The sequence below is a fragment of the Macrobrachium nipponense genome, chromosome 11, assembly GCF_015104395.2.
Source record: "Macrobrachium nipponense isolate FS-2020 chromosome 11, ASM1510439v2, whole genome shotgun sequence".
In the NCBI taxonomy this organism is placed as follows: domain Eukaryota; kingdom Metazoa; phylum Arthropoda; class Malacostraca; order Decapoda; family Palaemonidae; genus Macrobrachium; species Macrobrachium nipponense.
The window spans coordinates 49,732,931-49,745,247 of record NC_061087.1 but is presented as its reverse complement, the minus strand read 5'-3'; the positions used below and the strand labels follow the sequence as shown (position 1 = coordinate 49,745,247).

General features: G+C 35.7%; 1 protein-coding gene across 1 annotated transcript in view; it reads right to left on the bottom strand.

The window, feature by feature from the left end:
- Positions 1-3,523: 3,523 nt before the first annotated feature.
- LOC135205772 (paraplegin-like) overlaps positions 3,524-12,317 on the bottom strand; it is a gene marked incomplete in the record, with an annotated part of 592,202 nt that continues 583,408 nt past the window's right edge. The window contains 1 exon segment of the mRNA XM_064236914.1: positions 3,524-3,769. Coding sequence (XP_064092984.1) covers positions 3,623-3,769 — 147 coding nt within the window.

Below are 12,317 nucleotides of genomic sequence, written 5' to 3'. Positions count from 1 at the left end.
CACGTCGAGAGTGAACTTCTATCACCAGAAATACACATCTCTCACTCCTCAATGGAATGGCCGAGAATCGAACCCGCGACCACCGAGGTGGGACGCTAATACCATACCAACCACGCCGCTGAGGCGCTTTTCACATTTTTGTGTTAGCTACTTTTTGTGCATTTATCCAGTTTTTAAAGTGTGTTATATATATATATATATATATATATATATATATATATATATATATATATTTATTAATATTTTCTTAAGTGTTTTTGCATTTTTTTTTATTTTCCACATTTTTCTGTGTTTTGCATTCACAATTTGATCAACTAAGGTTTTTCTTATTGATTAATCATTACATATTTAATTGAACTTAACACTTGCAAATTAACTTGCATTAACTTAAAATTCTTTTCAAATTTTAATTGTTGGTTAGCAGTTTGAGCAGTTTGAATTTTCTCAGACAATTTAATTTTTTGATTAATTAATTTCCTTGATAAATTCATTTTTATTTAATTTTGCTGAATAATTAATTCAAGAAATAAACTTTGTGATGTTTTCAAGTAATAGTAAATTTCCCTGAGATTGTGAATTTCACTTATAAACTTTGAATTTAACAATAAATTTTATGTATTCAAAATTTTTATGACTGTTTCATTTATACACCAGTATATTTAATTTTTGTTTTGGTAGATATATAGTGTGGTAATTTTGCTGCTTTCCTTCAATTAATCAATTAATCCGTTCCGAGGCGGCCTTCATATTATGAGTTTTTCGTATCTTGGAACACATATTACATGTAAAATGGCTAATCCGTTCCAGCCCTCCAAAAACAGCCTAGTAAATTATATTTCCAGGCCTAAAACACATGTTCTAGGGTTACAACGCCGATCCGACGGAAGAAATATGACTCCAAAAAGGCAAAATTCAACTGCATGTAATGTTCAACCCCATTTTTACTGCATATATTAGGACTTTAGCATATGTCCCTTAGCAAGAAGCCTAGCCTATGTTAGCGGTTGCTACTGTAGCCTAGTCTATGATTCTGACATCTAAACCTAAGAACTAAAAGCTTAGAATATGCCAATAAAATGTATAAATAATCAGTATGTACTCATTTCAAATAATTATTAATTAATCATTAACTATAATACACAAACAAACAAAAAACAGACCTTCCAATCGATTGTCTACATTCAGCTCTTACCCGTCTTACGAGTATCGAACGAGCGCCAAGCAATCATTTTTCCTAGTACACAGTAAGCCATAAATTTTCATTAGTATCTCTCTTCAACTAATGAAACTACCAAACAGTATAATAACCATTCATTTCTATTCTAACGTAATAATAAAACAGAAGAAGAATTCTAAAAAATATGTAATATTTGTTGGCAGTCTGATTTATTTTATATTTTATGATATCTAATTCACAATTTTTTTATTAAATGTATTGCATGTACTCATTTCAAATAATTATTAAGTAACCATTAACTATAATAAACAAACAAAAAAACGCTTCCAAACCTCTGTTTACATCCAGCACTTAAGAGTATCGAACGATCGACAAGCAATCACTTTACACAGTAAGCCATAAATTTTCTTTATCTCTCTTCAACTACTGAAACTACCAAACAGTATAATAACCATTCATTTCTATTCTTTATTCTATCTTTACTTAATGTTTTTTTTTTTTTATTAAATGTATTGCATGAATAAGTTTTTCAATTTACAGCATCCTTTTACCAATAGAATACTTAAAGCACAAGGGGTAGATCCTGACCAATAGGAGAGCAGGACCTTATGGGGTGAATAGCATCAGGAACTGGGAGAGCGGGAGGATGGTGGCGAGTTTACTCAGTTGGCGGCGCGGGAGTTTTAAAATTGTTCTCGGTGGTCCGGGCAAATCTCGGGACTTTACAGCAACAACCTTTCGTATCTTGAAAACTTTTCGTATGTAGAGCAGTAAAATTTTTCGCATTGGCTTTCGTATCTCGAGTTTTTCGTAAGTAGAGCCTTCCGTATCTCGAGGAACTACTGTACTTTTAAAGTTTTTGATGGAGTGATGCCCTTTAATTAATCTAATTTCATATATGATTACCTCACACCTGTTATACTGAACTTAGTCTGGTTTCTTGCATGATTAATAAATTTTTGAGGGATCACTGTTGCTTTTAGAGTAATCTGTTGTATTTTATCTGTGATTAAGGTTCTGGCTGCTGTGAAGTAAAACTTTTCGTATGTAGAGCAGTAAAATTTTTCGCATTGGCTTTCGTATCTCGAGTTTTTCGTAAGTAGAGCCTTCCGTATCTCGAGGTACTACTGTACTTTTAAAGTTTTTGATGGAGTGATGCCCTTTAATTAATCTAATTTCATATATGATTACCTCACACCTGTTATACTGAACTTAGTCTGGTTTCTTGCATGATTAATAAATTTTTGAGGGATCACTGTTGCTTTTAGAGTAATCTGTTGTATTTTATCTGTGATTAAGGTTCTGGCTGCTGTGAAGTAATAAAATTTTGATACTTGGATACTTCGTCAATAATATATATATATATATATATATATATATATAATATATATATATATATATATATATATATATATATATATATATATATATATATATACACACACACTCACGTATGTACAAAAGGTCCTACAACTAAATCATGAAGAATGAAAGACTTTGACGGTAAAAAAAAATCAGGAGTATGAAGAGAATTCCAGTGAAGGTAAATTAAGTAATTAAACTATTCAAACTAGGATAATCGATTCTCAGAGTGTAAGTGTATGGAGCTGTGGCCTGACAGGAAGGACGACTTCTCTCTTTTAATGACTGCGATGGTGAAGTTTATTGAATTTGAACAATCCAACTTCCTCAGGACAACCCTGACGTGACATGATAGTGTAGACAAGACATGCATTAGAGGTGGACGTGAGAGAAGAGATTCACGGGAACTCGTTCAGATGTGTTCTCAACATCAGAGCGGATGTAGGATGAATAAAAATGTGTAAATAACACAGAAGAGATCTGACATAACAAAGAAACATGGAGGGTTCATTGAACAACATAAGTATGAATAGGAAACAGGGTGACTGACAAAACAGAAAATGAGCCTGCGTCACCTATAAGCCGGAGGTTCAGCTAAATAAGTCCAAAGAAGCAAAGTGAAGACCACAAGCATCAGTAAGTAGAAACGAAGGCCACCAATAAGACAGAAGTCTCTGTAAATAGTCGTTATATCAGCAGGATGCTATCTGGAAGGATTAGAATAGTAACTTTTCTTCTGGATGGCCTACAGCAAAGTTAATACTCTGACTAAATGCTTGAAGGTGAACGAAATAGGAGCTTATAGCCCACTTGCTAAGTATCCATCACCTCTTGTTAGTCTGCCTTTGAGCGCTGAAGTAAGAGACTCTATAAGATAATGGTCTATATTCCATATATACTATAATTACATAATTTACGATGCATAAGCTGTTCAGCAATGTCTTCCTTGGTATATAAGGTAATGATCCATAAAAAAACACACTGTATATATATATATTTTTTTATTTACATATTACCTGTACAATTCACAAAACCACATTTCTCATGGCAAAATTGTTCTATATTATCAGCATAATCACCATTTCATCTTTCTGCATTTTTCCATGCACTGATTTCACCTTCAAACTGAAGCGGTTCGACTACCATTTTCTGACTGTAAGGAGGAGGTCCAAGAATAGCCTGAACATCATCATAGTTGAGTGTTTCCTTCAGCAGCAAAGCCTCTGCAAGCTGTAATTATGACAAGATTAAGGTTAGGTACATCAGAAACTGTGTTCAATATGGACATCAAGTTGCAACTAAACCCTTCAGAGAGAAAAACTGCATATATAGAAGGTAGAGGAAATTTATAAAGCTTTGGTAGTGTTTATATTAATGAATGAGAGCTCCCTACGTACATTAATAACACATTACAACAAAAATTAATAAGTCCTACCCATTTCAATTCTCTTTGTACATCATACTAGATGTACAAAGTTATGTCAGATAGTCCAGTTGAGACAAGTCCTACGTTATAACATATAATTGAAAAATAATCTTAATTAGCATTATAAAAATCATGTTAACATCATATTCAAAAGACAGTTATTTAGAATTAAAAGCAACTAGCTTTCATTTAAACCAATGAGCTACAAAGTATTTTAATCACGAGTTAGTGGTTAAAAGCTGGGGGATATTGTGTTGTGGCATATCAAACATTTACTATACATACAATTTCTAACAAAAATTCTTGAAACATATCAAACTGTTTATATAGGGAGAAATATGAATGACTCTGTGCCGGAGGAGGAACCAAAACATCTCGCGTGGGATATGACAATGTGGCTGATTTGGTAAGATTTTTCTTTCGCGATAACTTTTTCATATTAATGATAATGATTATATATGAACAGCAAACGTCATTTTACTATATAGGCTATCATTATAGGTATACCCGTTTCCCGTTTCCCATTTCCCATTCAGATACTGGAGGGGCCGATTCTAAACAAACAGTGAGGGTAAAGTAAACAAATGCTGAACAGCTAGTATAATAAACCAAGCTGCACCTAGTCGGACAACAACTAGCAATAGTAAAATGACGTTTGCTATTCTTATATAATCATTATCATTACTATGAAAAATAGCAATTGCGAAAGAATATAAATCTTACCAAATCCGCCATTGTCATATAGGTATCCAATACGAGACGCTTTGGTTCCTCCTTCCGGCACAGAGTCGTTCATATTTCTCTTTCAGACAGATGACACTTCTCTTGATTTTTGGAATTTGTAAATAGCAAGTAAAAATGCTCTAGAAGAGATGAAAATCGGATAAGGAAATGCCGTATATTCGTCACACAGTACACAAACACACCATTCGCGATCGTTTATGGGTAAAGATGACACTGTTATACAGTACTGTTACGTACACTTGTGTAATTGTATATTTCTGAAAATGCATAATAAAAATGTCAAGGCATACAAAATATTTTATGTATACTTGTTGGCATCGTACACATGTGATACGGCAATGAAGACTTCAAAATATCAAGATACGTAGATATTTATATCAATGATTTCATATGTTTTGGACGGAACGTATCAGCCCTTATTGAAGAAAATGGGTAATTTTAGTGGGACACTTAACGTATACTTCTCAACTTTCTACTATTCAACATATGTAATCATAATGACATTGAGCAACAGTGTGTCGCTCAGAGGACGATATCACGAGGCGATATTGAGATACATATTTGTTCTGACATGATAGTTTTGAGAGAGAGAGCCAGTTTTTTTATCGCAGATCATGCGTATTCTAATAGGAGAGAAAACTATATTTTTCACTTCCACCTAAAAGTCATATAGACATTTTGCAACAATTATAGAACAAATATGTAAAATAACCCACCTGAAAAAATTTATTTTGCAATAATACTTCATGACATGTTTATTTAGATGCCACTTCCAGGCCAGTAGATGCATTGAAAAAATATGTAAACTATTCCACCTAAAAAAATTTATTTTGCAATCATACTTCATGACATGTTTATTTAAACAGTTCAAATCCACCAATAACAAAAAATCGATAATTTCTCGAAAATCAGCTGTCGCCGTGCCCCTTAATAAAAAAACAAAATCTTTCGCTTTATTAATAAATAAACAAGGATTTTTTATTTATTAATAAATACATACTGTACTATAATTTGAAAACAATGCTCAGGCGCCAATTTGTGTTAAATAGTAATTTTCACGTTTTTTAAGCATTTTAAAATATTTTCTAGCTCGCGTTAAATAAAAAAAATGCATTACTTAAACACGCGTTACTTGAGAGGTGACTGTATAACGAACGGTATTTTATTATTGTGAAACGCTGAGGTGTATTAGAGGATTCAGATTGATAATTGGCAGAATCATCAAGTTGATCTACAGTATTGGATTTATGTATAAGCGTGCTAGCTAAAGCTTTCAATTATTACTGTAAGTTGGGTTTAGGAATTTGTTTGTTACAAACAGAAAAAGGGTTATTTTTCTTATCGTTGCCCTCTACTTTTGTATGTTTGTGTTTTTTTTCCGTCACGTGAGTTTGTTACTTTTCTTCCTCCCTCTGTGACTTTCCCTCCTCCTATTGGTATACAGTGTTTTGCTGAGGACCTTGACTACTGGGGTTTAATAGGCCTTTTGAAGTCATATTTGTTTTTGTTTTTTTATCTGCCTATTAGAAGAGTTTGTACAAGGGAAGAGTAAATTCTCTTGTTATTTTTACGTAAGATATTTTGGGTAATCATACAACCTGGATCTGATAGATATCTTAATTTTGGGTTTCACACAAGATTTGTGCAAGAGGGGTCTAAGGATCTGAAAATAATAATTTATAGAAAGTTTGACAAGCTTATTAGTTCTGTTAATTTATAGTGAGCAGGAGGCCACCATAACATTTGGCAACCTTGCCAAGATCCCTCGGCATAAGGCAAGCATTGTACATTCAAAGAGGTGTGGGGTTAGGGTTTGTTGTTTCTTGATAGCTTCCCTGTCTCTGTTGTCTTATTTTCAAGATGCATTATTTTGAGGATTGTTGGCTGATCCTCAGTGGGAAGAGAATGTATTTGAGTTGAATGAGGAACAGCTTGTAATCGCTGATCATTTGGAATTAGACGTCTCAGCTGACATTAAGAAAGGGCCATTGATGCATAAAGTGTAGGAGGCGGCTCATCCCGCAAATGGTGCAACTCCTAAAAAGGATAAGAATGATGATGATAATGATGAAATCAGCGAATTGCGATTTCAAATCTTAAGGAAGCAGACACAGTTACAGAAATTAGATTTGGAAAAGGCTAAGCTTACAATGCTTGAGCATGAGAAGGAGCGTGAGCATGAGTTGGAATTGCTTAGGTTACGGTTGGAGTGCAGGTATCTGGTCAAGTAGAAAGTAAGTCCAACTTGAATGGCACTTTGAAGCTTGTCCTTAGTTTCGATGAGTAATGTATCAGTTCTTTTGTGCCTTTGAGAAAGTTGCCCGAAAGTTGGAGTGGCCCCAGGATATGTGGACCACCCTGGTTCAGTGTAGGTTTAAAGGGAAGGCTCAAAGGGTGTATACAAACTTGAAGGAGGACCTTAGTTCTGACTATGATTCTGTCAAGGCCATCGTCCTCAAAGCTTATAACCATGTCCCTGAGGCATATCGACAAATTTAGAAACCTCAAGAAAACACGTGAAATTACATTTGTTGAGTTTGCTCGCAGAAAGGAGCAATATTTTGACGAATGGTTAAAGTCAAAGTAAGTGTATGGAATGGATAGGCTGTGAGAGCTGCTTCTCATTTAAGAATTTAAGGATTGTGTGTCTAGGGAGCTCAAGACTCACCTAGAGGAGCTTAAGCTTGACTTTCTTCAAGAGGTAGCAATTGCCTCTTGACATTATGTTCTGACCCATAAACAGGTGAAAAGAGAATTTCTGGGGCAAAAGATGGTAATGGCCAGTGGTATTCATCAGGGAGATTGCCTCAATATGTAAATAGGAATAATACCCCATAGTAACAAGGAATATAGCAATAAGGATGTACATAATAATAGTAATAGTGATAATGGTAAGCCAACAGTAGTAAATGGTAGAGCCGGCAGTAGTAATGTAGATAATGGTGGAGGGAATTTTAGAAATAAGGTTTATGATAGGTCTCCCAAAAGAGGTTCTGGTGCGACTTGCTTTTGGTGCAATAAAAAGGGACACGTTAAAACTGTTTTTCACGAAAGTGGCATTTAGAAAGTAAGAATAGGGAACCTGTTACTGTAGTATCTGCACAGACCAAAGTGCCTCTGCAATGACTAGAGTTTACATAGTATATCTCGGAAGGGCTGATTTACCCGATATCAATATTGTGCGATACAGGGACCACACAGTCCTTAATTTTGAGCAAGGCCCAATAATTACGTCCTTAACAGGCAAGAATTTATTTTGTTAGGTGGTTTCCCCAATAAAGCCTCATCATATCCTCTCGAAACCTTTTACTTGGAATCTCCCAAGGTGTTGGGCACAGTTAAGTTGGCACTGGTCAACAACTTGCCAGTGCCAAAAGTAGATGTAATTATTGCTAATGATATTGAGGTTGGAAAACCAGAATTATATCCTATTTTGACTCTTAGCAATTTAAAAGAAAATACAATGTCAAGTACCAGAATCAGCAACACATATGTTTAAGTCTCATCCAAGTTTCAAGAACAAATTTAACACTGGGAAACCTGCAATGATACTACCAAGAATACACAAGTTAATAATACCCCTCAGCAAATTAATGTGAAATCCTCATCTAATTTTTCAAGACAGTTACAAAAGCCTAATGTTGCCTGCTTTATGTGTGGAAGAGCAGGACACTTCAGTCAAGAGTTTACAACAACAGCTCTCAAAGCCAGTTGGTCAAGTAGTGAAAGGTGACCAGGTGAAAGACACTATGAAGAGCAGTGTGGGAAAGAATCAGACTCCAGAGAAGACTGAAACTAAACAAGCTGAATGTTTAGCAACCAGTGGAAATGTAACCTTAAGAAGTGAGTGGCTGAGCAGTTTGGAGGCTTTTATATATATATATATATCTATGAGGATACGCTGTCAACTCAAGAAGGGAGTGTGCAGGTACCAATAAAGATATGTGATAAAGGGAGTAACCATAGTTTGGTAGTATGTGGTGCTCACCCTCAGTTGGAGAAGAGTCTCACAGGAGATTCAGTTATTTTGAAGGGTATAGGAGTAGTAGTAACTCCTATATGCCACTTACACCTGCCATGTGAATTGGTGACAGGGAATGTTGATTTTGCTGTGAAGGACTCATTGGCTGTGGAAGGTGTACATGTTTTGTTGGGTAATCAAGTTGGTAGTGTGCCATTTATTCCTTGTCCTGTAGTGACAGACAAACCGTTAAGGATTAGTCTTACAGTAGATTTGGAGAAGAATAACCCCCACCTGTTTCCTAGTTGTGTAACTACCAGGGGCATGTAGAAGACTACATCTGTAAGTGAAGAGACTGAGGATTTACACACCCAAGAAGGATCAAGTGAAGGATCTTTAAGTTTCGAAGAATTGTTCCAGGGAAGTGATGTTTCCCCTAGTGCTAACCAAGAAGAGATTTCCCAAGAAGAAGAAGAAGCTGTTGTTCCTGAAGAGACTCAGAATAGTCAGTGTTCCTGAAGATAGTAGTGAAACTACAGTAGCTGAGTTAGCAGATATTGAGAGTTCAACCCTTGAAGTTGGTCAAGTGACAACAGAGAAGCTAACTGACTTGCATAAGAAGGATTTATCATTAGCTAATTTATTCTTCCGAGTTGTTGATCAAGGAGAGATGCAACAAACTCCTACCTGTATTATCTGAAGGAAGGTTTGCTGATGAGGAAGCACAGATATACCAGGAGATGCTGTATGGGGTCAATATCATCAAATTTTGATTCCATATCCATTGAGGAAGCAAGTAGTAGCAGTAGCCCACAAGTCTGGACATATGGGAATCAGGAAGACTGTGGAGAAGATCAAGAAATATTTTTTTCTGGGCTGGACTTCACAGAGATGTTAGCAGGTTCTGCCGTGATTGTCACACCAGCCAGATACCTGGAAAATCGAATTAAATAATCCAGAAAGCCCCCTACAACCTATAAAAATTAGAAGATAACCCTTTAGCAATGTGATTATAAGTATGGTTGAACCGCTGCCAAAGACAAAGAAGGGAAATGAACATCTGTTAACATTGATGTGTCCTTTGACAAGATATCCAGAGTCGATCCCTGTTAGAAACATCTCTGCCAAGATAGTTGCTGAGAAACTAGCTGAATTTTTCTCCAAGTTTGGTATACCCGAAATAGAACAAAGTGATAGAGGAAAGAACTTTACTTTCAAGTTATTCCAGGATGTGATGAATTTGTTAAGAGTGAAACAACAGTTATCAACTGCTTATCATCCAGAGACTCAAGGAACCTTGGAAAGGTTCCACCAGACATTGAAAAGTATGCTGACAAAGTATTGTTCGAGTCAGGCAGGGAATGGGCTGTTGGTTTACCTTAATGTTATTTGAAGTTAGGAATGCTTATCAAGAAAGCATGGGATGTTCACCTAATGAGATGATTTTTGGCAGAGAAGTGAAAGGACCATTAAGGATACTTACAGAAAATTGGAAAGAAAATCCAGAGGAAATCCAAGGAGAGTATGTGAAGAACTTGGGGAAAAGGTTGAAAGAGATTAGAAAATTCTCTTTAGTAAATTTGAAAGTAAGTCAAGAGAAAATGAAAAGAAGATATGATTGCAAGACTAAGCTAAGAAGTTTCAATGTTGGTCAACAAGTGTTAGTTTTCCTGCCAGTCAAGAGATTTCCCCTCACAAATAAATTTCAAGGACCTTACAAGATAACTGAGAAAATAAGGGATAGAACTTATGTGACTGAAACATAAAACTTGTGACTGAAACACCAGAAAGAAGAAAACAACAAAGGAAGATATATATGAACCTCTTGAAACTTTACTTCTCAGAAACTAAAATTGAAACTGTGTCAATAACACAAATAACTTCATCTACATAAGACGATGATGGCTATGAATTGGGAGCTGAAAGCAATATGAATAATTCTTTAATTTTGGAAAGTTTGGAGGATAAACTGAAACATCTGAGCATTGAACAAAGTGAAGAATTTAGTGAAGTGAATAGAAGTTTCCAAAATATTTTTGCAGATGTACCTAGGTGTACTGATCTGACCAAGCATGAGATCAGGATCCAAGAAGATGGAAAACCATTTAAGCAGAGCGCTTATCGCTTATCACCTTATCACTGAGATGTTTTGAAGAAAGAAGTTGAGTATTTAATGCAACATGGACTAGTAGAACCCAGTTCAAGTCACTACAGTTCTCCATGTGCGCTAGTGAAGAAACCAGATGGTTCATTTAGGATGTGCACTGATTATAGGAAACTGAATTCCATCAGTGTAGCTGACAATTATCCTTTGCCTCTTATATATCAGTTACTTGATAATATTGGGCAAGCCAAGTTTGTTTCCAAGATAGACTTGTTGAAAGGATATTGTCAAATTCCCTTAGATGAGTATGCTAAGTTGCTGTCAGCTTTTATTACTCCTTCTGGACTGTATCAGTATACTGTTCTGCCATTAAGTCTGATGAATGCACCTGCAACATTCCGAGTGCTGGATCAACTACTAGGATCTATAGACGGAGTATGTGTATACCTGGATGACATAGTGATTTACTCTACAACATGGGAAGAACATCTGAAGATTCTAAGGAAAGTTTTCAGAAACTACGAGAAGCAAGACCAACAGTCAACCTAGAGAAGAGTGAGTTTGGAAAGGCAACTGTTCAGTATCTTAGGTATGAAGTTGGGAAAGGCCTTCTTGCTCCAGTAAATGCTAATGTAGAAGGCACCCGTAAGGCTACCCCACCTACTACTAGGGAACAGCTACACAGACCTTTGGGCATGGCAGGATTCTATCATCGTTTCTGTCCAAATTTCTCAGCCGTAGTAGCTCCCTTGACAGACTTAACACTCTCCGGTTTTGGGGTGGCTGGGATCAGCCATCCCATCCCTCTCATACTAGGTATTGAGTGCTGCTCACAGCAGCCCAAGCCAAAACCGTACATATCTTTGTAATAACTTGATATTGCATCCCCTAAACTTAACCAATCTGAGGACTGTTTTCTCTAATCGAGATCTATATATTATAGAAAACCTAATTCCCAAAATTCAGTCCATAATCTACCCCAAAAAATAATTTTCAAAACTACAATAAAAACTCGGCTTCTTTCTGGCAAGACTACCTCTCGCTACTTCTAACTGGCTTCATTTCCTCAAGTGTTTGTAAAACGCTGTCACCAAGTCGCCCTACATCCCTAAACTTGATTTAAAAAGTAACTGTTGCTATTCCCTCAGATCCCATATATAATTTTTTCTGACTGAGGAACAATTTCACTAATCCATATTTCTAAAAGGAAAAGAGAGTCAGTCATCATCCAATACGGTAGCTGCGTTCAATCATGTGATAAAGGCAAAACATCTCTCCGGAAATCAGAATGATGCCAGTTAGTAAATTACCAAAGAATTATTTCTAATTTTACAGAAATAAATTCTTTATGAAGGCTTACACACACATATATAGTAATGTTATTCAATTTGAAATAAAAATGCAGACAAACAGGAAATTACTGAGAGAACCATAAAATATAACTTTAAGACAATCTGAATGATATAGCAACATTATCGTATAGGCGTTTATAATGGTCCAGGTATATTTTACAACTATACCCTATCGGTTCCTTCATGGCAAA